General features: G+C 36.4%; 1 protein-coding gene across 3 annotated transcripts in view; it reads right to left on the bottom strand.

The window, feature by feature from the left end:
• Positions 1–23,760, bottom strand: part of SLC2A13 (solute carrier family 2 member 13) — a 381,012-nt gene that overhangs the window by 89,141 nt on the left and 268,111 nt on the right. For all 3 annotated transcript variants that reach the window (XM_081483684.1, XM_081483681.1, XM_081483683.1), the window contains exon 6: positions 17,482–17,602. In XM_081483684.1, coding sequence (XP_081339810.1) covers positions 17,482–17,602 — 121 coding nt within the window. The remainder of the gene's footprint in view (positions 1–17,481; positions 17,603–23,760) is intronic.

The raw sequence follows: 23,760 nt of genomic DNA, 5'->3' as shown, positions 1-23,760 counted from the left end.
CACTGCTGAGGGTGATTGCAGCCATGAAATTAAAAGACGCTTACTCCTTGGAAGGAAGGTTATGACCAACCTAGATATCATATTTAAAAGCAGAGACATTACTTTGCCAACAAAAGTCTGTCTAGTCAAGGCTATGGTTTTTCCAGTGGTCATGTATGGATATGAGAGTTGGACTATAAAGAAAGCTGAGCGCCGCAGAATTGATGCTTTTGAACTGTGGTGTTGGAGAAGACTCTTGAGAGTCCCTTGGACTGCAAGGAGATTCAATCAATCCATCCTAAAGGATATCAATCCTGGGTGTTCATTGGAAGGACTGATGTTAAAGCTGAAACTCCAATGCTTTGGCCACCTCATGTGAAGAGTTGACTCATTGGAAAAGACCCTAATGCTGGGAAGGATTGAGGGCAGGAGGAGAAGGGGACGACAGAGGATGAGATGGTTGGATGGCATCACTGACTCGACGGACATGGGTTTGGGTAGACTCCGGGAGTTAGTGATGGATAGGGAGGCGTGGCGTACTGCAATTCATGGGGTCGCAAAGAGGCGGACATGACTGAGCGACTGAACTGAACTGAATGAGCACATATATTTTACCTCAGCACTTTTCTGATGGAGATGGCTAATTGTTCTTTTGTGATTCTTCCTTATAGGGTAATAGAGCAATTAAGCTTCTTTTTTTAGTGCTAAAATTTTTGTTGCTCTGATTTCTCTCTGACAGAATAATTACCATGTGTGTCTCTCTTGAAGTCTCAAAGATTCATTTATTTGAGTTTCACTTACAGGTAAATTTCTTACCTTTTTCCAGCGTATGTTCAATTTGTTGCCTTTATCTTTTAATACTTTATTCTTCAAAGATCTTGTAGATTCTAAATTACTCCCAGAATTATATGGCCATGACCCTTTTCTCTTTCCTGGTTAGATTTCAAAGTTCTAATTACTTAAAAAAATATTTTCTCAGAAGGGCATTTTACTCCTGTTTTGTTATTCATATATATAAGTCACTCATATATGATAGTTAATATATATAAATTCACTTTAGTCCCTTCCATTTAAAATATTTAGATTCTTGTTCTTCCATTTTCCTTGATAACTCAGTTCAAAATGATTTTATCCTGAGCAAACAAACAAGTGCTGAAAGCTCAGGGCAAGAATGAAATCAAATGGAAATGAAGTATTATCTGTGTTATCCATTTGAATATCTGTGTTACTCAATTGAATGCAGAGTTCCAAAGAATAGCAAGGAGAAATAAGAAAGCCTTCCTCAGTGATCAGTGCAAAGAAATACAGGAAAACAATACAATGGGAAAGTCTAGAGGTCTCTTCAAGAAAATTAGACAAACCAAGGGAAAATTTCATGCAAAGATGGGCACAATAAAGGATAGAAATGGTATGACCTAACAGAGGCAGAAGATATTTAAAAAAGGTGGCAAGAATACAGAGAAGAACTATACAAAAAAGATCTTCATGACTCAGATAATAATGATGGTGTGATCACCAATCTAGAGCCAGACATCCTGGAATATGAAGTCAAGTGGTCATTAGGAAGCAACACTATGAACAAAGCCAGTGGAGGTGATGGAATTCCAGTTGAGCTATTTCAAATCCTAAAAGGTGATGCTGTGAAAGTGCTGCACTCAATACGCCTGCAAATGTGGAAAACTGAGCAATGGTCACAGGACTGGAAAAGGTCAGTTTTCATTCCAATCTCAAAGAAAGGCAACGCCAAAGAATGTTCAAACTATGGCACAATTGCACTTATCTCACATGCTAGTAAAGTAATGCTCAACATTCTCCAGGCTAGGCTTCAACATTACGTGAACCATGAAATTCCAGATGTTCAATCTGGATTTAGAAAAGAAAGAGGAACCAGAGATCAAATTGCCAACGTCCAGTGGATCATTGAAACAGCAGAAGAGTTCCAGAAAAACATCTATTTCTGCTTTATTGACAATGCCAAAGCCTTTGATTGTGTGGACCACAACAATCTGTGGAAAATTCTTAAAGAGATGGGAATACCAGACCACCTGACCTGCCTCTTAATAAATCTGCATGCCAGTCAGGAAACAACAGTTAGAACTGGACATGGAACAGCAGACTGGTTCCAAATAGGGAAAGGAGTACGTCAAGGCTATATATTGTCACCCTGCTTATTTAACTTATATGCAGAGTATATCATCAGAAACGCTGGGCTGGATGAAGCACAAGCTGGAATCAAGAATGCTGCGAGAAATATCAATAACCTCAGATATGCAGATGACACCACCCTTATGGCAGAATAAAGAAGAACTAAAGAGCCTCTTGATGAAAATGAAAGAGAAGAGTGAAAAAGTTGGCTTAAAACTCAACATTCAGAAAACTAAGATCATGGCATCTGGTCCCATCACTTCATGGCAAATAGATGGGGAGACAGTGGAAACAGTGACAGACTTTATTTTGAGGGGCTCCCAAATCACTGCAGATGGTGACTGCAGCCATGATATTAAAAGACACTTGGTCCTTGGAAGAAAAGTTATGACCAAACTAGACAGCATTAAAACGCAGAGACATTACTTTGCTAACAACGGTCTGTCTAGTCAAAGCTATGGTTTTTCCAGTAGTCATGTATGGATGTGAGAGTTGGACTATAAAAAAAGCTGAGCGCTGAAGAATTGATGCTTTTGAACTGTGGTTTGGAGAAGTCTCTTGAGAGTCCCTTGGACTGCAAGGAGATCCAAACAGTCCATTCTAACAGAAATCAGTCCTGAATATTCACTCGAAGGACTGATGCTGAAGCTGATACTCCAATACTTTGGCCACCTGATGCGAAGAACTGACTCCTTGGAAAAAACCCAGATGGCTGGGAAAGACTGAAGGCAGGAGGAGAAGGAGACGACAGAGGATGAGATGGCTGGATGGCATCACCGACTCAAAGGACATGAGTTTGAATAAATCTGGGAGTTGGCGATGGACTGAGAGGTCTGGCGTGCTGCAGTCCATGGTGTCGCAAACAGTCGGACGCGAGTGAACTGAACTGAACTGACTGAACTCACCAGGCCTGAAGAGCGGTTTACAGAGTACTACAAGGGATTTTTTTGAAAACCTTGAATTAGCTGAGTTAGGCATAACACTAGCAGAGAAAATTCTTACTGAATTTCATACCAGTTTATGTAATTATTGCAGTTACATAGGAAAAATGTAAATCAATACCACAGTCACGCACACATCAGTTTCAGGTTTTTGTTAAATCAGTTAACAAATACATTGTATAAGACATGATGGTTGCTAGATATATAGGGAAGAAAGTAGAGAGGCAATAAAAAAAATAAAACAAAGCAAAAAAACTGAAAAAAAAAAAAAAAAGAAACAGAAAATATAATTCCTCGTTTCAAGTTACAAATTTCCATTTGGGAAGACAAGCCACAAAAGCTGGGCAGTTAAGCAACATTGACTTGTAAATAACATTACAAGGCATTCCAGTGACCAATACGTGACCAGAGCTTTTCCGTTCATTTCAGGTCTCAATTTAGACCCAAAGTTTGCTCTTGTACATCTCCACCTTACTGCCCAGGATGATCTCTGTAGAACACAAATCTGATAATAATATTCTTAATAATGTCACATAATTTTTTTTTTTAATGAGAGAGTCCAAAATCTTAATTACCTCTAATATGACTTCTTATAATTTAAAATCTGAGTGAAATTATAGGCAGCACCCCATTTCAGAAAATTTCTCTGAAATTAAATAGCTGAAAACATGAGAGGTATCTGTGACACAACTACCACCATAGAGCCTTCCCTGGGGAATGCCCTCTGCCACAGATGGTTGGAAAGCACCGGTTCTTTGAACTTCTGAATTAGTCTGTGACAGATACCTGAAGCAGGCACTGTCAAGGCTGGTGGGGGCTGGGGAGTCTCTATGCTCCTCAGCCTCCACAATAGAGATTACCACGGGCAGGGTCTTGGCTGTTCTTTTCTACAAACTCAGGTGACTGCTGGTAAAGCTCTCCACATGCCTGCCTGTCTAATAACAGCAGGGGATGGGAGGGTGATTGGGCCAGGCCCTGGGAACTGACACTCACTGGTGATGCTGATCTTGACTGGTAAGTGAGTCCCTCTGCTTGGAAAAGAAAGGGAAAGAGACAGGAGAGAGTTGTATACCGTCTGAGTTGGAGAATTGATGCAGCTCTGCTAAGCCTAACATAAGCACTTTTAAGAACCCTTCCATGGGTTAAGCAGTTACTCTTACTGCTGGAACCCTCACACTAGAAATTAATGCTATCATTCCTCAGAGCATCTCCAAAATACTAGCTGTATGAGGCACATAGTTCATCAAAGTGGAAAATATGAATTCTGTGAAACTGAGTATCTGAAACTAGAAGATAACTATACTTGTAGTTGGTGGACAATAGTAAGCTTCCTCCTGTTTCTGCACACATATTATTCTCTGGATGCTGTCTTCCTCTCCTTATCCCATCTAATTCCAACCAGTTCCTTACTGCCCAGCTTTGGGAAGCCTTCTATAATAAAAAGTTATTACTTTAAACATAATTATATAAATGGCTCTTTAAAATTGTGAGTTCCTCTACTGCAAGGATATATTTTTCAACAATCTAGGTATTAAGTAAAATACGGTGGCCTATAGATGTTAGTAGAATAGACATTAAAAAAAGTACAACACTCTTAACCTCTCTTGAAATTCTTCTGTAGCTGAACTGAAAATGGCACTCTCAGTTTGCATAAGAATGGAAGACCACGTGGGTACACACATTTGCAAGACAAAAAGAAGCAATATTAATTTAGCCTGTTTAGATTTCTTGTTTACTTTTATAATTTAAAGCAAGCCATCACACATGCACACATACACTTATGTGACATGAAAGATGAAAATAAAGGTAAAGGATTATATCTGTGTAAACAGTACATGCTAACTGCCAAAATTTATATGTTCATTTAATCTTGGCAGTTAGCATGTATTGTTTACACAGATATAATCCTTTACTTTTATTTTCATCTTTCAGAAGCAGAAGATATTAAGAAGAGGTGGCAAGAATATACAGAGGAATTGTACGAAAAATTTCTTCACAACCTAGACAATCACGATGGTGTGATCACTCACCTACAGCCAGACATCCTGGAATGTGAAGTCAAGTGGGCCTTAGAAAGCATCACTACGAACAAAGCTAGTGGAGGTGATGGAATTCCAGTTGAGCTATTTCAAATCCTGAAAGATGACGCTGTGAAAGTGCTGCACTCAATATGCCAGCAAATTTGGAAAACTTAGCAGTGGCCACAGGACTGGAAAAGGTCAGTTTTCATTACAGTCCCAAAGAAAGGCAATGCCAAAGAATGCTCAAACTACCGCACAATAGCATGCATTTCACATGCTAGTAAAGTAATGCTCAACATTCTCCAAGCCAGGCTTCAGCAATATGTGAATTGTGAACTTCCAGATGTTCAAGCCGGTTTTAGAAAAGAAAGAGGAACCAGAGATCAAATTGCCAACATCTGATGGATCATCAAAAAAGCAAGAGAGTACCAGAAAAACATCTATTTCTGCTTTACTGACTAAGCCAAAGCCTTTGACTGTGTGGATCACAATAAAGTGGGAAATTCTGAAACAGATGGGAATACCAGACCACCTGACCTGCCTCTTGAGAGACCTGTATGCAGGTCAGGAAGCAACAGTTAGAACTGGACATGGAACAACAGACTGGTTCCAAATAGGAAAAGGAGTCTGTCAAGGCTGTATATTGTCACCCTGCTTATTTAACTTATATGGAGAATACATCATGAGAAACGCTGGGCTGGAGGAAGCACAAGCTGGAATCAAGATTGCCGGGAGAAATATCAATAACCTCCGATATGCAGATGACACCACCCTTATGGCAGAAAGTGAAGAAGAACTAAAGAGCCTCTTGATGAAAGTGAAAGAGGAGAGTGAAAAAGTTGGCTTAAAGCTCAACGTTCAGAAAACTAAGATCATGGCATCTGGTCCCATCACTTCATGGGAAATAGATGGGGAAACAGTGGAAACAGTGGTTGACTTTATTTTTCTGGGCTCCAGAATCACTGCAGATGGTGACTGCAGCCATGAAATTAAAAGACGCTTACTCCTTAGAAGGAAAGTTATGACCGACCTAGACAGCATATTAAAAAGCAGAGACATTACTTTGCCAACAAAGGTCTGTCTAGTCAAGGCAATGGTTTTTCCAGTGGTCATGTATGAATGTGAGAGCTGGACTATAAAGAAAGCTGAGCGCTGAAGAATTGATGCTTTTGAACTGTGGTGTTGGAGAAGACTCTTGAGAGTCCCTTGGACAGCAAGGAGATCCAACCAGTCCATCCTAAAGGAGATCAGTCCTGGTTGTTCATTAAAAGGACTGATACTGAAGCTGAAACTCCAATACTTTGGCCACCTGATGGGAAGAGCTGACTCATTTGAAAAGACCCTGATGCTGGGAAAGATTGATGGTAGGAGAAGGGGACGATAGGGGATGAGATGGCTGGATGGCATCGCCGACTTGATGGACATGGGTTTGAGTGGACTCAGGGAGTTGGTGATGGACAGGGAGGCCTGGCGTGCTGTGGTTCATGGAGTTGCAAACAGCCAGACATGACTGAGCGACTGAAGTGAACTGAACTGAAATGAAATATGAATAAGAATAATATACATTCTTGCTGAATTTGATTACACAGGCCAAGACTTGAAGGATCTGTTGTTTTGAGGTATAAACTACTACCTTAAATTTCATAAGTTTATTATTTTAACTAAACTTCTGTGAAGATACCTAACCAACACAGTCACAAATCAATCTCATGTTGATAAAGACAAAAAGTCAGAAAGAACTAAATATTTAGGTTCCACAAAGTTTAACATTTATATAAATACTAATCAATTTAGATAAAGGTTTCCTTTGCTTTCAAAATGAACTAGAAATGTTAATAGCTTCTGTAATGAAATAATTTTTATTCATGATTTAATAAGACTTATCAGCATAGACTTACCATATAAAACTCAAAATCAAACTAAAGAAAGAAAAAGAAACTTAACAAATTAAATTCTAATTCTCATCTGGGCTACTGGCAATGTCTTTATGATTTACTGATAATGATAAAAGTGAGCAGTACATTTTTAACCTCTGTGAAGGGTGGAGACTTTATTATACACCTACAAGTTGGTCATAATGTACATCATTTCCAAAGATTTTCTTCTATGATGAAATTACCATAGAATTCACATAATGATCAATGTTAATTGCCAAGGAATAATAGGTTTTCACAAACATATTCACTGTTAACTATGCAATTCAGATGCACACGGAGGAAAATGCCATGAGGCCATGAGTGGGCTAAACAGAGAGAGTATGTAGGGAACAAAGAGGCTCTGCAGTCTACCAGTTACATCACTCAAGGCCGGTTACATAAACTCGGAGTCTTATTTTCTTATCTGTAAAATTAGACACTAGTATCTTTCTCTTAGGGAAGTTTAAGGATAACATGAGATAATATTCAAAAAGAATATGCAATGATGTCTATATATAGTAAAGAATTAATGGAAGCTATTATAATTTCAAAATAATAATAGTTATTATTGTTGGAATTATGCTCCATCTATCTCCCTTGGTATATCACCTGGGGTCACTTAAGCTACACTGGTTATCTATAAAGTTGAACTGTCCAAACACCTTTTTGTAACCTTTTCTCTTTAATATTAAACCAGTCTACTCCTAATCCTATCTCCACAGATAGTTCTGTCTTCAAGATAACAATCATGGAGTAACTTCAGACTCTGTTATCTCTCTCTGGGGCTGCCAGAGTCTCCTTCTTCCAATACATTCAGCAAGTCCCCTATATACAAACCTTCAAGTTGGGAAATTTCAAAGACATAAACATCCATTCCCATTAACATCAGGCGTGAGTGAAACTGCAGCTTGCTCTCCTGCTATTGCTGATGATCCCTCAGCTCTACCATCTCCCACATCCTCTCCCTCCTGCAGTCAGTAACTCTTCTTGCCTCTTCACTTGATGCCAGTTCCTGTATGTCAGCTATTGTACTAAACTGCACTACTGTACTTTCCAAGGTACTGTCTGTAAGATTAAAAATGCTTTTTTGTGTATTTGTTTTTATGTATCATTTGTGTGAAAAGTCTATAAATGTATTATAGTACAGTACTATATAGCTGATTGTGTAAGTTTGGTACCTAGGCTAACTTTGTAGGACTTACATGTACAAATAAGACTTGTGAATGTATTTTTCGAGTGGAACTCGTTCATATTTACTGTGCTTTAAAATCCGTGCAGAAAACTCTTCATAAACTTGCATTTGATGATGTTACTCCCTTGTGTGGTGCTGTTGAATGGTTTCCCTCTACCACCTGTCTTCACCTAGTATATAAGGCCCTGCTTTTACTTCTGCCTCATCTTGTGACTGGTACTCCTTTCTCCAGAGGTATCAAACTTTATAAAAATTCCTGAAAAGCAAATCTATTTCACATCTATGTCTTTTCACAGGTTGCTCTCATGCCCTTGGAGGCTTCTCCACTTTTATTGGTATGAGACACTCCTACTCACTCCTACTCATCCTTGAAAAATTAGATCAAGCTCACTCCTATATGAGGGGTTCTTAACATAGAGATTTTAAAAGCAGATGAGAAAAAAAAAACAACTGTATCTGTAATTCATTAACCTTTAACTGAAATTTAGCATTTCCTTCAATTATGAAATTAGGCAGTAAACCACTGAGAACAATAGAAATCACATACATTTTTATATCCTACTATAGTAGTTGCAGAAATTTCAAAATACCATTTACATTCTCCATGGTTTTGAAACAATGGCATTAGCTCTGCATTAGATCTGTTATTTAACATATTAATAAAGAAGTACATGGATTACTATATAATAAGTTTATTTGGAAAATAATTTGGCACACATATTTCAATATTATTGATTTTCTTTGAACTGCTATGTAATTTATTTTATGCAGTTAAAAGCACAACTCTAAGAAGGGATACAGAATAATGTATGGTTCAGAGCTCTCATGTGTGAAGCCTTCTGTGACTGCCCTGGGAGAGGTGATGTCACAACCAGGCATGCTGATACATGTATCAACTTTTATCATATTGCTTTGCAATTATTTACTGGTATCTTTCTCCCTCTTAGCTGCAAGCTCCATATGGAGAAAGGTTTCTTTTTTTCCCTTTAATCTTAATATTCCCTGACCTACTGATCTCAAAAATGTTTCTTAAATGAATAAACTTATTACACATGTGTACACATATTGTCCTAAAGTGCTGTATTCTTTGATTTGCTAAACTGTATAGAATTATACAAGAATACATTTCTGCTTCTCTGCTTCTAAAACCAGATTGTTTAGAATACATGATACCATTTTTTCTAGTCTTCTAATTTATTCACCATATAGTGTTAGCTGCTCTTTGTGACCCGCCCTGGGTCCGCCTCTTTGCGACCCCCTGGACTGTAGCCTACCTGGCTTCTCTCTGTCCATGGAATTTTCCAGGCAAGAATACTGGAGTGGGTAGCCCTATTCAACATATAACGCAGATGTTAATATTTCTAGATGCATGTGGCATACTGCCTTATTTTGTAGTTGAGTTACTTATATTAGGAAAACCTTCTCTTGGTACTACAACCATGTAACAATCTAAAAACTTCATGGACACATTACCTGAACAACAAAGACTTGCTGTATGCCCAGAGATCTTCATGTCTATGCTGCTGTGTCTGCTAGCATAGTTGCAAGAGGTACTACTGATCACACTGCAGAAGTAAAGGTGATGCATTTGGAAGAAAATTTCCTAAACTATCAACGCTCTGGTAGCAACAAAATGTTGCCAAAATTTCTAGCACATATATCTAAATTCTATAATAAAAATTATACTAAAAATCTTCCTTTAGTCAGTATCATCTACCTTCTTTTGAAACTATCTATCCACCCATTCATTCACCTAGTCACCCAGCCACCGACAATAATAGTCTCCAAAGTTACACTCACTGATGAGATTCTTTTAATCAGGTTGCTATACTTGGTTTAAAAAATTAAATTAAATTAAAAGGTTGGTCCAGAGCAATAGGTATTTTTCAACCTCAGACAGGGAAAACATTAGGAGCTATGTAACATGCTTTCACAACATGATGGAAAAATACCTCCATTCAACAAATATTAAATATAACATTTAATATTTAAATGTTAATATCTAAACAATTTTCATCATTTGTTCAGTATCATGATTTACAAGAAGGTGATCTTGAGCTTATTTATTTAGAGAAGAGTTAAGCTTTTTATAAATCTTATCTAGCACTTATTTTATCTGTAGTTTTCTTGGTCTTTATTATAAGGAAATATACCAGAGGTTATGACTACGGTCTATTACTGTCACAGTACTGGATAATGTATTCCCTTTTGAAATATAGGACAAAATCAGGATAATATTCTAGAGTGGACTGACTTGAAATGTGAACAGAATTCCAGGTTGATTTTATTTATTCATTGTAATGATCAGAGCTCTAGAATAAGAATAAAAATCCTTGTAAGTTTCAGAGACACACGTTTTCCCCTTTACTTCTTTTCCCTTTACTTCTTCCCCCTTTACTTCAGACCTAAATGGATAAATTCAAAAGAGCTTTTTTCAAAAGTCTTTTGAGTTCAAGAGGGAGGAAAAATGACATTTCAAACAAAAATGTAACTGATAGTAAATACTGTTCTTTTTACAGGACTGCTGAACTTAACTGGAAAGCAAGGGAAAGGCTCTTCTGATTTGCATCCTTGAAACTGTGTTCTAAGAAGTGAGCTACAGCGAGATTTTATAGCCCCAGACTCCTGTTCCCTGAGTACTATCCTAACCATGTGCAGAGCATTTGTTCTTGTATGTCATCCATCTGATTATCCAGCCTGTTTTACTGTTACACTGTTTGGTGCCCACAGCCCCCAAATCTCTTGAGTCTCCATTACCACTGTCAACGTTGCATTATTTCTTGCCTAGGCTTCCAATTTCTTTCATCTGATCTCCACTCATCACCCTTTGTCCTTCCCTAATCAATTCTCCTAAGCAGCCAGAGTGATCTTTTAGAAACACAAGTCTGATTAAGTCATTCTTATCAATATTTAAAGGCTTCTCAGTATTCTAAAATGATGTCTAAAATTCTCATGGCTTTTGAGGGTCCCAGTATCGTCTGTCACTGACCTGCCATCCAGTCTATTTTTGTACTGTTCTCTTGTTCATGGGTAAGTTCCTTGAAGAAGCCATACTCCATGCTTAGGGCCTGTACACATGATGTTCCCTCTTCCTGGAATGCTCTTCTCTCAGTCTTTGCAATCCTAAAATAAAAAGGCTTTGCTTTTTTGTCTTCAAGGCTTCCCAAGAAGCACTTCATGATTGTGGAAAACAAATAAGATTTAAGTAGGGGATCTTGCCATTGTGGCGGCTTTGCAGGTCCTTGACTGAAAATACAGACTTCAAGGTAAAAAGGTCATGAAGAACTCAATGATTACATCCCATAAGTGGTTAACTTCCTCCAAGAATCTATTCTAGCATCCTTGTATCCAGATGTCAAATTCCATATTAGGTATTTAAGTGCTAGCAAAAGACATGTGCAATTATTTGGAGATACAGATATATGATAAGGTTATTTTGGCTTTTTGTTTCAAATCTCATTTTCCTTTTCTATCAATTTAATTATAATTATCTTTATCTGAAATAAGTCTGTGCTTATTATTCAACAGATATAGCATATTTTCTACCGTAGTTTTATTTAATATTAACCTCAAGGCCTATTAAGCTGTATCAGCAGACCAAAAATTAAAATATGCAAATTTTAAAGGAAATCAGTAGGTTTAGAAAATAAAAGTCAACAAACAATAAGTCTCATTCACAGTATAACACTATATTTATTGTCAAGTTGCTAAAAACTACTGGAAACAAACACATTATCACTGAGGGATATGCCAAATGCTGAAAAAAAATAGGGGCTAATAGGGTTTCTATACATTTCTAAGGTCACATGAAAGTTTTATGATTGAATCTAACAGTCTCAGTGTTAATTCCAATGACATGTGCTCAATCACTCAAGGTTGGCTAATGGAGAAAAAAATGAAGTGAACACAAAATTATTTTTATTGTAAATGAACTTTGAAGACATTAATTATAATTAGTAATTATTATGCCAAACTAATTATAGTTAGATATAACACAGTTTATCAAAACTAGCGTCACAAACATAGGGAGGTCTATAGATGAAGGAATACTATGTCAACTTGGATGTCTGGAAACTTCATTTAGACAGAGAAACATGAAAATGTTACTCTACAGAAAAAGAGCCACATTATTTTTGTACTCTCCATTTAATAATGTTCAAGAAGGGAAAAAAAAAAGAAAAAAAGGAATGAAAGAAAGCTGGCAGTTAAGCAGTTAAAAAAAAAAAAAGAACCTGAAGTGGTTCTTAATGGAAAGTGTACTTGAATCACCTACTCTCCACTGTCCTGGTGAGGTAGATCTGTAGGGGTGAGGAATGTACCTTCTCAGATAGAACCAGACATGAAGCAACCGACTGGTTCAAAATTGGGAAAGGATTACGTCAAGGCACTATATTGTCACCCTGCTTATTTAACTTATATGCAGAGTACATCATGTGAAATGCTGGGCTCAATGAAGCACAAGCTGGAATCTAGATTGCCAGGAAAAATATCAATAACCGCAGATATGTGCAGATGACACCACCTTATGGCACAAAGTAAAAGAGGAACTAAAGAGCCTCTTAATGAAGGTAAAAGAGGAGAGTAAAAAAGCTGTCTTAAAACTCAACATTCAAAAGACAAAGACCATGGAATCCAATCCTATCACTTCATGGCAAATGGATGGGGAAACAATGGAAACAGTGAGAGACTTTATTTTTGGGGGCTCCAAAATCACTGCAGATGGTGACTGCAGCCATGAAATTAAAAGACTCTTGCTCCTTGGGATAAAAGCTATGAATAACCTAGACAGCAGATTAAAAAGCAGAGACATTACTTTGCTGACAAAGGTCTGTCTAATCAAAGCTATGGTTCTTCCAGTAGTCATGTATAGATGTGAGAGCTGGACCATAAAGAAGGCTGAGTGCCGAAGAATTGAGGCTTTTGAGCTATTGTGTTGGAGAAAACTCTTGTGAGTCCCTTGGCTTGCAAGGAGATCAAACCAGTCAATCCTAAAGGAAATCAACTCTGAATATTCATTGGAAGGACTGATGCTGAAGCTAAAGCTCCAATACTTTGACTACCTGATAAGAGCCGACTCATTAAAAAATGACCCTGATGCTAGGAAAGATTGAAGGCAGGAGGAGAAGGGGAGGACAGACAATGAGATGGTTAGATGGCATCGCTGACTCAATGGATATGAGTTTGAGCAAGCTCTGGGAGATGATGAAGGACCAGGAAGCCTGGTGTGCTGCAGTCCATGGAGTCACAAAGAGTTGGTCACAACTGAGCGACTGAACAACAACAACACATGGTTCTAGGTAAGATTCTCAGTTGAAAATTACTGATAGGAAAAAGAGCCGTGAATTAGAAGCACAGTCCTTCTTGTAAATTTCTCCTTAATTACCCCAACTCACTTCTATGATCTATTCTATCTGGTTGCTGATAGTTAATCAATTTCCTATTTTTGATTCCTGTTTATTTTTCTCTTAGATTTATCTAGAATCAGTTTACCTGTTTATCTTGAGCGTCACCAGCATAGTCCAGGCAACTACTAATCTCTCTCATAGGCAGTTTTAATAATTAGTCTCCTCATATCAACATGTGCCCTCTGTGCCCCAGAAAGTTGAGAATAGAAAATTTGGTCAAGTCACTACCTTGCTTAAAACACCTCTTCTTCAAAATATGGGAAAGACTTCTACTCATCATCATAATCTCATATTTTATTATAGGTTTTATTAATGATAACAACGGTTATATTTATTGGGTGTTTATTATGTGCTGAGAACTGCTTTAGGTGCTTTATATATATTAACTCATGCTTATATAATCCTAGGAGTATGTGCTCCAAAATATTTTTTAAACGCATGCATGCACCCTTGGAAGAATGAATGGCAACGTGAATGAAAGCCCTAGGGTGAGAGTATCTGCAGTTCTACAGCTGTATACTTTAAGAAATATCTGTTTACTCGAGGGTTTTGTGATAGTGATTTGAATATACTGAGATCACGTGCTGTGTGCTGTGCTCAGTTGCTTCAGTCGTGTCTGACTCTTTGTGACCCGATGGACTGCAGCCTGCCAGGTTCCTCTGTCCTTAAAGCTTGGATAGCTCTTGTAAGAAAATATGGTTATTAGTAATTTGAGAGCATGGAACTAACAGCCATATTTGGTGTATGCATGTGTATTCTTATATAGATAAATGATTAAGATAACTGGAGTTATTATCCAAATAGAGTTATTTCTCCTAAGCCTTAGTTGGCACTCTGTGACTGTAAAATCAAAATTTTAACTGCAGAAAGTAGATCTGAAAGATGTTGTTTAATACATTTGGTTCAGAAAATCTAACCAGGACTTGGAAAGAATATCATCAATTAGAAATTCTAAAAAGCATAAGTTCTTATTAGAAATTATTTAGGGTAGTCATTGTCTTCAGTCCAAAGTCATTAGTGTGTCCCAATCTACAATGTTTGTGGTTCTAACCTACCTAGTGATGCCACACAATAAACACTTTTTGAATTAAAATAAAGAACAACCATTGTTCTTGAACCATTCACTTTCATAAATCTTCTACTCTAGTCTAGTAGAGTAGAGTCAGAGGGCATTACATACCCATCACAATAGATTTCTTCAAGTGGAAGTGCTGAGTCAAGCGGTCTATGCATTTAACCTTTACTAGGCAAAAGTATATCAATTTTGAACGTGAAGAAAAATTTACACTCCCACCAATAATATACAGTGTTCTTAAGATTAAGCCATCTCTCCCTTTAAATCTGTTTTCTTTGCTCGGTTTTCCTATATAGGTCATTTCAAGAGGAAAGTATACCACCTATACTTACTTACTGCATAAGAATTACTCATCTTAAAGTCATGCAAACATGACTTTCATTTTTATCTTCTTTTTAATTTTTATTTTTTTTCCAGTGTAATTGAGAGGCAATTGGCATAAAGATTGGTATAGTTTAAGGTTTACAGTATTATTTGACTTATATACATCATGATATGATTACCACAATAAGGTTAGTGAACATCCATCATCTCATACATATATAAAATTAAAGAAACAAATCATTTTTGTGATGAGAACTCAGGATTTACTCTCTTAATAACTTTCATGTATGTTGTATACTGTATTTTTCATATTTAAATGTGTATGGATACTTTTAACAACAACAAAATCAGTAAGGGGACTGCAGATCTATTTTATAAAATCATTCATACTATACATACATACTATAAATACTGTCAACTGCTCACAAAACCTAATATGTTTCTCTTAAAGAAACTACATGAGAAATAATTGCTTTGCATATTCAGTGACTCCCAGAAGACATACAAAATTTGGTTCTGTTTTTAAAAACTTATCACTTTGTGATATGAACAATATTATGTTTTACACGTCTCTCACTCTACTACAATTTTATCTTAAATTGGTAGGTAAAAGAAAATATTTTATTGTCACCTACCTATATTGATAGGTAGATGATAATAATTTAGGTGGATTGGTAGGATTAATAGATTGATGATCACAAATTGCCATGCAATGAAGTATACTACAGCAATACATATTTTTATTGAAATTTTAAAAGTTGATATCAGGAAACCTATTTAATTATGTAATTCATTAAAAACTTAGTTATTTCTTTTCTGTATCAGAACTGCATAAAATTTTTTTATTCATATTCTCTAGCTGAATTTCTGCCTTTAGTTGACCTGACAGTGTATCAATCTTATTCTCAATCTAAATTGCTGCATCTAAATCAGACATCAAATCTAAAAAGTATTCTATGTTTCTCAAACAATAGTAGTTTTTAAATAATTAGTTAGAGGTAACTGAGCCAAAAACACTGTACTTAAAATATCTTTCAAGAAAAACAAAAGTAGAACATGCCGAATTCTAGCAATGGTCTATCATCTTTCTGGCAGTTGAGGTCAGATAGCCAAAGAAAGTAAAAATCTCTATATCCAGAAATAGTCTATGTTACGGTTAACTTCTTTTAAGTTAAGACACCTTTAAATCTTCCTTAGAACATAAAGACTGTTAAAAGATAGTAAAGTGATAAACATATACAACATTCATTTCCAAAGGCAAGTGGATATCACAATTTGCAACCAGAAAGACATAATGACATATGTCTTCCTCACTGTTGTAATAAGAAGGCACCATAAATGAGAAGCTCCAAGTGATCCCAAGTGGAATTTAGTGTATCAATGTAATGTTTTAATTTCATATAGGAGTACTTGACTTAATAAATGATTTACCCTTTGATTTGAGACTTACATCTGTTTAGTTGAGGCTGAAGGAATATCATTTTTTGTTTTTAAAGCTATTCAATCCATATATTTTAAAGGGGTTGCTAGCCTTTCCAGCCACTAAAATGAAGTAAAAAACTTTGAAACTCTTTGTTGTTTGTTGCTGTTTAGTTGCTAAGTCAGGTCCGAATCTTTTGTGACCCCATGGCCTAAAGCCCGCCAGGCTCCCCTATCCATGGGATTTCCCAGACAAGAATACTGGATATGGTTGCCAATTCCTTCTTCAGGGGATCTTCCTGACCCAGGAAATAAACCCTCGTCTCCTGCATTGGCTGGCATATTCTTTAACAGTGAGCCACCTGAAAAGCCCTAAAAGGGAATCACAACCACAAAAAGAATGTGGAACTCTACTAATTAATTTATTAATTGACCTGTTCAGTCATTCAATTTTTAATTAATTCAGTTGTGCATTCTTCAGCCCATCTGTCAGCCAATGTATCCATTCATCCATTTCTCTATTAATCTATCATATAGGGTGTATACTGCTTAACTTAACAAGTTATTAAACCTGAAGCTGATGATTAAAACACTCTTCCAGCACCTTTTCCCATTTTCTATTGCTCTTCAAGAACTCTACTAGTGAGAGGAAAAATTCTTTTCTGCTTAAGTGAACGAGGGGATACTTGTGGACTACAGTGAAGATTAATTGATAGAATATCCAAATGATAATCAACTGTATCAGATATGTACATCATGGAAAAGCTTAATTACTGATGAAAAGTTCATTTCACTTAGAATGTAGATGTCACTGAGTCATGTATGATATAAAATAGCTTCTCAGTATTCCTGCTTAGGTTCTGTATCAATATATGCTCCCAATTTCCAGAGAAATATCACCAAAATTGTGTCAAATAACTCACTTTTCCTGAAGCATGCATTTCCACCATTAAGTCTAGATGCCCAGCAAGCTCCTACTCATCTCTCATATTTTAGGAAAGTTATAAGTAAACGAAATAGTTACCAGAATTAGGTTAAGGAAGGGGATCATTATAAAATCTCACCTGTATCTTGTGCAAGTAGTGTTCTGACCTAAAGGAGATATTGGCTTAAAAGTGATGGGTGGAGAAACCTGGGCTGACAGCAGAAATCCCAAAGCAAGAATAATGAGGGCTACAGTGGTACCTAAAAAAAAAAAAAAAAAAGTTTTACATCAGAGAAGAGTTGACAACATTCTTTCAAAGCAGACTGGGTTTAGCAAGACATCTCTCTGAAAAAAATACCTTGATCTATCTTTATTGGATTAAAAAAAAAAAATCCTCATACATAAATATTGTCATAAAAACTCACTAGCATGTTCACTGCGAGAAATGACAAGGGTAAAATTCAAATCAAATACATTTGTTAGCCAAGCACTGGTAATAACTTTCTAAACAAACACCATTTTGGATTGCTGACAGTCTCAAAAAGAATTAATATAACCGACATTATTGCCTAACATGTCAGGAAGTACAAAAGGCAACAGATTTATATCAAGTGCTCCTTTCATTACCAAGAAAATTATTCCAATGTTATTCAATCATCTAGGACCCAAATGGTAGTAGTAGTTCAGTCACTCCATCGTGTCCGACTCTTTGTGACCCCATGGACCGCAACACACCAGGCCTCCCTGTCCATCACCAATTCCCTGAGCTTGCTCAAACTCATGTCCATTGACTCAGTGATGCCATCCAACCACCACATCCTCTGTCGTCCCCTTCTCCTTCTGCCCTCAATCTTTCCCAGCATCAGGGTCTTTTCCAATGAGTAAGTTCTGTGCATCAGGTGGTCAAAGTATTGAAGCTTCAGCATCAGTCCTTCCAGTGAATATTCAGGACTGATTTCCTTTAAGATTGATTGGTTGGATGTCTTTGAAGTCCAACGGACTCTCAAGAGTCTTCTCCGACATCACAGTTCAAAAGCATCAATTCTTCGGTGCTCAGCTTTCTTTATGGTACAACTCTCACATCCATACATAACAACTGGAAAAACCATAGCTTTGACTAGACGGATTTTGTTGGCAAAGTAATATTGGCAAAGTATGACCCAAATAATATACTAAAAAGTAACAAACTAAATATTTCAAAAACAGGTGAAAGAGAATTTCTCATAAAAAGGAGTAACATTTTGTAAAGACTTAAAAATCCCAGAAATGACATAACACATAGATCCAATTTTTTTTCCTGTTGGCATTTGGAAGTGGAATATCTGTCTTTGATTTTAAGGTACAGAATGTGATTTTATATAAAATCACTTAAAAAGATATATATATATATAAAATCACTTAAAAGATATATATATATATGTGTGTGTGTGTATATATATATATGTACACACACACACACATATATATCACTTAAAAAGCTCATTTTTGAATCCCTTATAGAAATACTGACAAGAAATAAGAAAGTTTTCAAATTTCTGACTATTGTTCCAGCCATTGTGAGGATAAAAAAAAGGTCACGGGAAGAAAGAAGAAAATATGGATGCATTTGTTTGGATAATTTATTTGAATGAGGCAATATGTTTAAAATATGGAATTCAGGGTGGTAATTTATGTAGCAGTAAAGTTTCTATTAGATAAATGAGAAAGTTATTTAAGAATGATGAAAAGTATTTTTCAAATGGATAAAAGAACAACTTTGGGAAGCACTATTAAAGTGGAACTGGATTACATAATAGTTGAAGTGTTTGTGTTTAATATAGAGGTGATATGTCAAGTAAAATACTGTGGTTAAGTTCTCACCCTGCTGTTTCCGTTTCTTGACTCCATGATCTTGGACAATGCACATAACCTTTTTAAAATTCAATTTTGTTTGCTGTAAAATGGGGCATAGTGACAATATTCATCTTGCAGAATTGCAGTGAATTTTAAATATCACAATACATCTGAAAGATTTTTATAAAGCTAAAAATGTTAATTATTGTACTATAATTATTAAATACAGCAGCAGCAGTATACTTTCAAAATCTAGAAGAAAGTTGAGAAGGAGGGAGATGGCTTGAAGAAAAAATCAGAAGCCTATTTTACCACACCAGGCTGAAGGGTTATGAATATACAATCACAGTTCATTTTCCCCTTGTTGGCTTAAAATTCAAACTAGAAACAGAACTAGTTTGAGGTATTATTTTCTCAAAAAACTACCAATTCCTGAATTGGGAAACAAAAAACAAGTCTATCTCTCAGAAAGAGAAAAGACATACTGGGCATGTAAATAAAAGTCATCCCTCTCTCCTCAAACAGAGCAAAATAAACCAAGAGTTTTACGGTTAATCTGTCTATCAAAGAAGCTGGGTCCTAAGTATTTTCCAAAATTACCTCTGATGAAGGTAAGATTTGCTTCAATCAGGAAAAGTTGATATTTTAGGATGCGAAGGAAACATGGCACTCTTCTTTCATAGCACTACTTAAAGTAACTGGTCTCTGTGATAACCTGTAAACTCTAAGATAGTATACCTAACACATATTAACAAATATCCAATTCTAGTGCCTGGCATAGAGCGGATCTCATAGATTTTTGCAGAAAAATCTTACAGATTTTTGCAATGCTGGCTATTTTCTAAGAAAATAACAAAACATGTTAAGACTAGTCAATTGAGGTCGTGGGTTAGTATGGGAGAAATATCCCAGATGAGAGTTCTGCAGTATAGATATTATATCTCTTGGATCCATCTCAAAAAAGTCCAACCAACTTGCAAAATTTAGGGAAAAGACCATTTTGGATATACAAAATTCCTAGTTGAAGGTTTACTTTTCTTAAACACAAATATATTTTGGCCTATTATGGATGGAAATATTTTAAAAGTCAGTATCTTACCTTTATTATAGTCTTGTTTCTCAATCCTGGCTTCCTATTGAAAGTACAACTGTTTAGAATGTACCTCAACCTCTGAATCAGTCTCTATAAAATGGGGATCAGATAATATGATTTCACAGGTGATTTGTGATAGCTGGCGATAGAGGAAAAACTCTTATCTTACGAGATGATAAACTCCTTAAGGTAAGGGAATGGTGTCTTAAATGACTTAATTTATGGAGTAAATTTTAAAATAGTCACCTCATCCTATCATATGCTCATGTCTCTTTAAGGCTTAAAACTACCTGAACTACCTATTTCCTTTCCCTTAACAAACCACAGCTGCTTTATCAGTGACTCAGTGGCATTTAAAGTTGTTATAGTTTTCAATGGTTCCATGGTTGTCAATGCACTCAATGGTTCATTGAGTCCAATGCAGGAAGGCCTTGTATGAAAGGATCTCCTCCAGTGTAATGGGCAGTTTGGGAACATTCTTTATATTATAAGAAAAGAGTCCCTCCTTAGCCAATTATCTGTTGCATTTTGGACTTCTGATATCATTTTCCTAATAAAAATGTTCTCCATAGGAGGTAGTGTGCTGGATAAATAGAATTCTCAAAAATACCTGATGAAGTAAGTTACCTTAACTATCTGATACAAGGGCCTGTATTACTAGTAAATATTAAAAAAAAATTTTTTTTCCTTGCCCAAGACTCAAACAGAACACACTTTCTGTGCTTAAGTATCACCTGCACATGCTCCAGACTTCATCTTCAGAGATTCCAATTTAGTAGATTGGGGGTTGGGCCCCCAAGAATTCACAATTTAAAGTATCTTTGGTAATTCTGATGAAGACAACCTGTGAGTGATGTTTTAGGAAATACTCCACTACCAAAATATCTGGCAGAAAATAACACAGTGTTTCTGGCTTTCTGATTTATAAGCAACAAAGTTACATAGATGTAAGCCTTCCTCTGTTAAAAGGATCAAGAGGCTGTCATTAAGTTGGTAACATTTACAAGAAAGACCAGTTCTCTTAGCAAGCTTTGAAAATATTAAGTCAGAATACCACAAAATGTCCTACATTTAAAATTATTCATGGACTATATATTTTATATTTCTTTGTATAAAGAGTTTCTTTGTCCTGGTCTAGCTAAATACAGTTTGTTTATAGTAATTTTTAAAGAACAAGTGCCTTTTCAAAAAGCTATTTTGATTTTTTTTTTTTTTACTAAATTTCATCCAATTAAAAAAAAATCAATAAAACACAAAATAGGGAATAAAACTGAATGAAAGATTTAAAAATTCCAGGCTAATTTAAGAAATTTTAAATAGAACAGTGTTCTAATACTAGCACTGGTAGAATATTAAACATATTATGATTTATTTTATTAGGTGAAAAATGGTGAAAAAAATCAAAATAATTTCTTTAAGAATGTTATTCTTTCTTTATTTATAAATTTTTATTGGAGTATAGTTGCTTTGCGGCTTCCCTGTGGCTCAGATGAAAAGAATCTCCCTGCTGACGCAGGAGACATGGGTTTGATCTCTGGGTTGGCAAGATCCCTTGGAGAAGGAAATGGCAAATGATTCCAGTATTCTTGACTGGGAAATCTCATGCACAGAGGGACCTGGTGGGCTACAATCCATAGGGTCACAAAGAGTTGGACACGACTTAGTGATTAAACAACAACAATAGTTGCTTTACAATACTGTAACATTAATTTCTGCTGTACAACAAAGTGAATCAGCCATATGCATACATATGTCCCTTATTTTTTGGATTTCCTTCCTATTTAGGTAACCACAGAGCACTGAGTAGAGTTCCCTGTGCTACATAAAAAAAAAAAAAAAAAAAAAAAAAAAAACCAAAAAAAAAACTACCCAAAACTCAATAAACAAGTTCTTAAAAAATTTTTAGGTGCTCAGTCTTTAAAAAGTACTACAAATAAACTGTATTTAGCTAGACCCAAAGAAACTCTTTATACAAAGAAATCCAAAATATATAACCTATGAATAATTTAAAGGTAGCACATTTTGTGGTGTCCTGACTTTTAATATTTTCAAAGCTTGCTAAGAGAACTGATCTTTCTTGTAATACTACAAATTTAATGACAATCTCTTCATTCGGCAGGAAAGAAAACTGCCTCCAGGTTGCTCATAAAGGCAGTGCCTGGAAACTCTTAGTCTTTCCCCCTAAGTCTTTCTTTTTTTTTTTTTCAAGTTCTTTGATAGCTCAGTGGGTAAAGAATCCTCCTGCAATGCAGGAGACCCCAAAGGGAAAGGCTACCCACTCCAATATTCTGGCCTGGAGAATTCCATGGACTGTATAGTCCATGGGGTCGCAAAGAGTCAGACACGACTGAGCGACTTTCACTTCACTTCACTTTCTCTTAATAGTCAGGGAAGGGCTCTGGAAATCCCCGGGGAAGAGGACTTACATGGAGGGATGAAACATATCCACAAGAGGAGTTCAGGAACGCTCCTGGATTATGGTTAAAACAACAAATAATCACCCTTTGGCAGTAATAATACTGTGATAGCAAAATTCTTTGAGCATTTTACTGTCTGTGTCAGGTACTGTTTGAAATGTTATACATGTGTAAATGTGTTTAGTCTTTACTATAAACCCATGAAGTAGGGACTATAATTAGTCCCTGTTCATAGATGAGAAAATAGAACCTTGCTCACTGTCACAAAATTCAAACCCAGTCTGGCTTTGTATCTATAATGACTCAAAATCCTGGAATAAAACAAATGAAGGGACAGAGGCAGCTAGAAAAACTATTTTCCCCTATCTCAAAATCTCAAAAGCCAAATCCCAAAGCTAAGACCTAAAATTCTATTTAAAAAACAGACCTCTTGAAGCAGCAGTATACTAAGGCCCTGTCAAAAAGAAAGTGTGCCCACTAAAAACTTTTTAAAGCAGCCATTACCACTTCTTAGAGTTTACCTGAACCTCAGTTCAGTTCAGTTCAGTCACTCAGTCGTGTCCGACTCTTTGCGACTCCATGAATCACAGTACACCAGGCCTCCCTGTCCATCACCAACTCCCGGAGTTTACCCAAACCCATGTCCTTCAAGTCGGTGATGCCAACCAACCATCTCATCCTCTGTCGTCCCCTTCTCCTCCTGCTCCCAATCCCTCCCAGCATTAGGGTCTTTTCCAATTAGTCAACTCTTCTCATGAGGTGGCCAAAATACTGGAGTTTCAGCTTCAACATCAGTCCTTTCAATGAAAACCCAGGACTGATCTCCTTTAGGATGGACTGGTTGGATCTCCTTGCAGTCCAAGGGACTCTCAAGAGTCCTCTCCAACACCACAGTTCAAAAGCATCAATTCTTCAGCGCTCAGCTTTCTTCACCGTCCAACTCTCACATCCATACATGACCACTGGAAAAACCATAGCCTTGACTAGACGGACCTTTGTTGGCAAAGTAATGTCTCTGCTTTTAAATATGCTATCTAGGTTGGTCATACAGCAAATCTAGTTTTCAACCCACTGC

This window comes from Giraffa tippelskirchi, chromosome 4, assembly GCF_054371585.1.
Source record: "Giraffa tippelskirchi isolate mGirTip1 chromosome 4, T2T-mGirTip1v1.2.pri, whole genome shotgun sequence".
NCBI classification, from domain to species: Eukaryota; Metazoa; Chordata; class Mammalia; order Artiodactyla; family Giraffidae; genus Giraffa; species Giraffa tippelskirchi.
The sequence above is the reverse complement of the archived record's forward strand: the minus strand, read 5'-3'. Positions and strand labels throughout refer to the sequence as shown.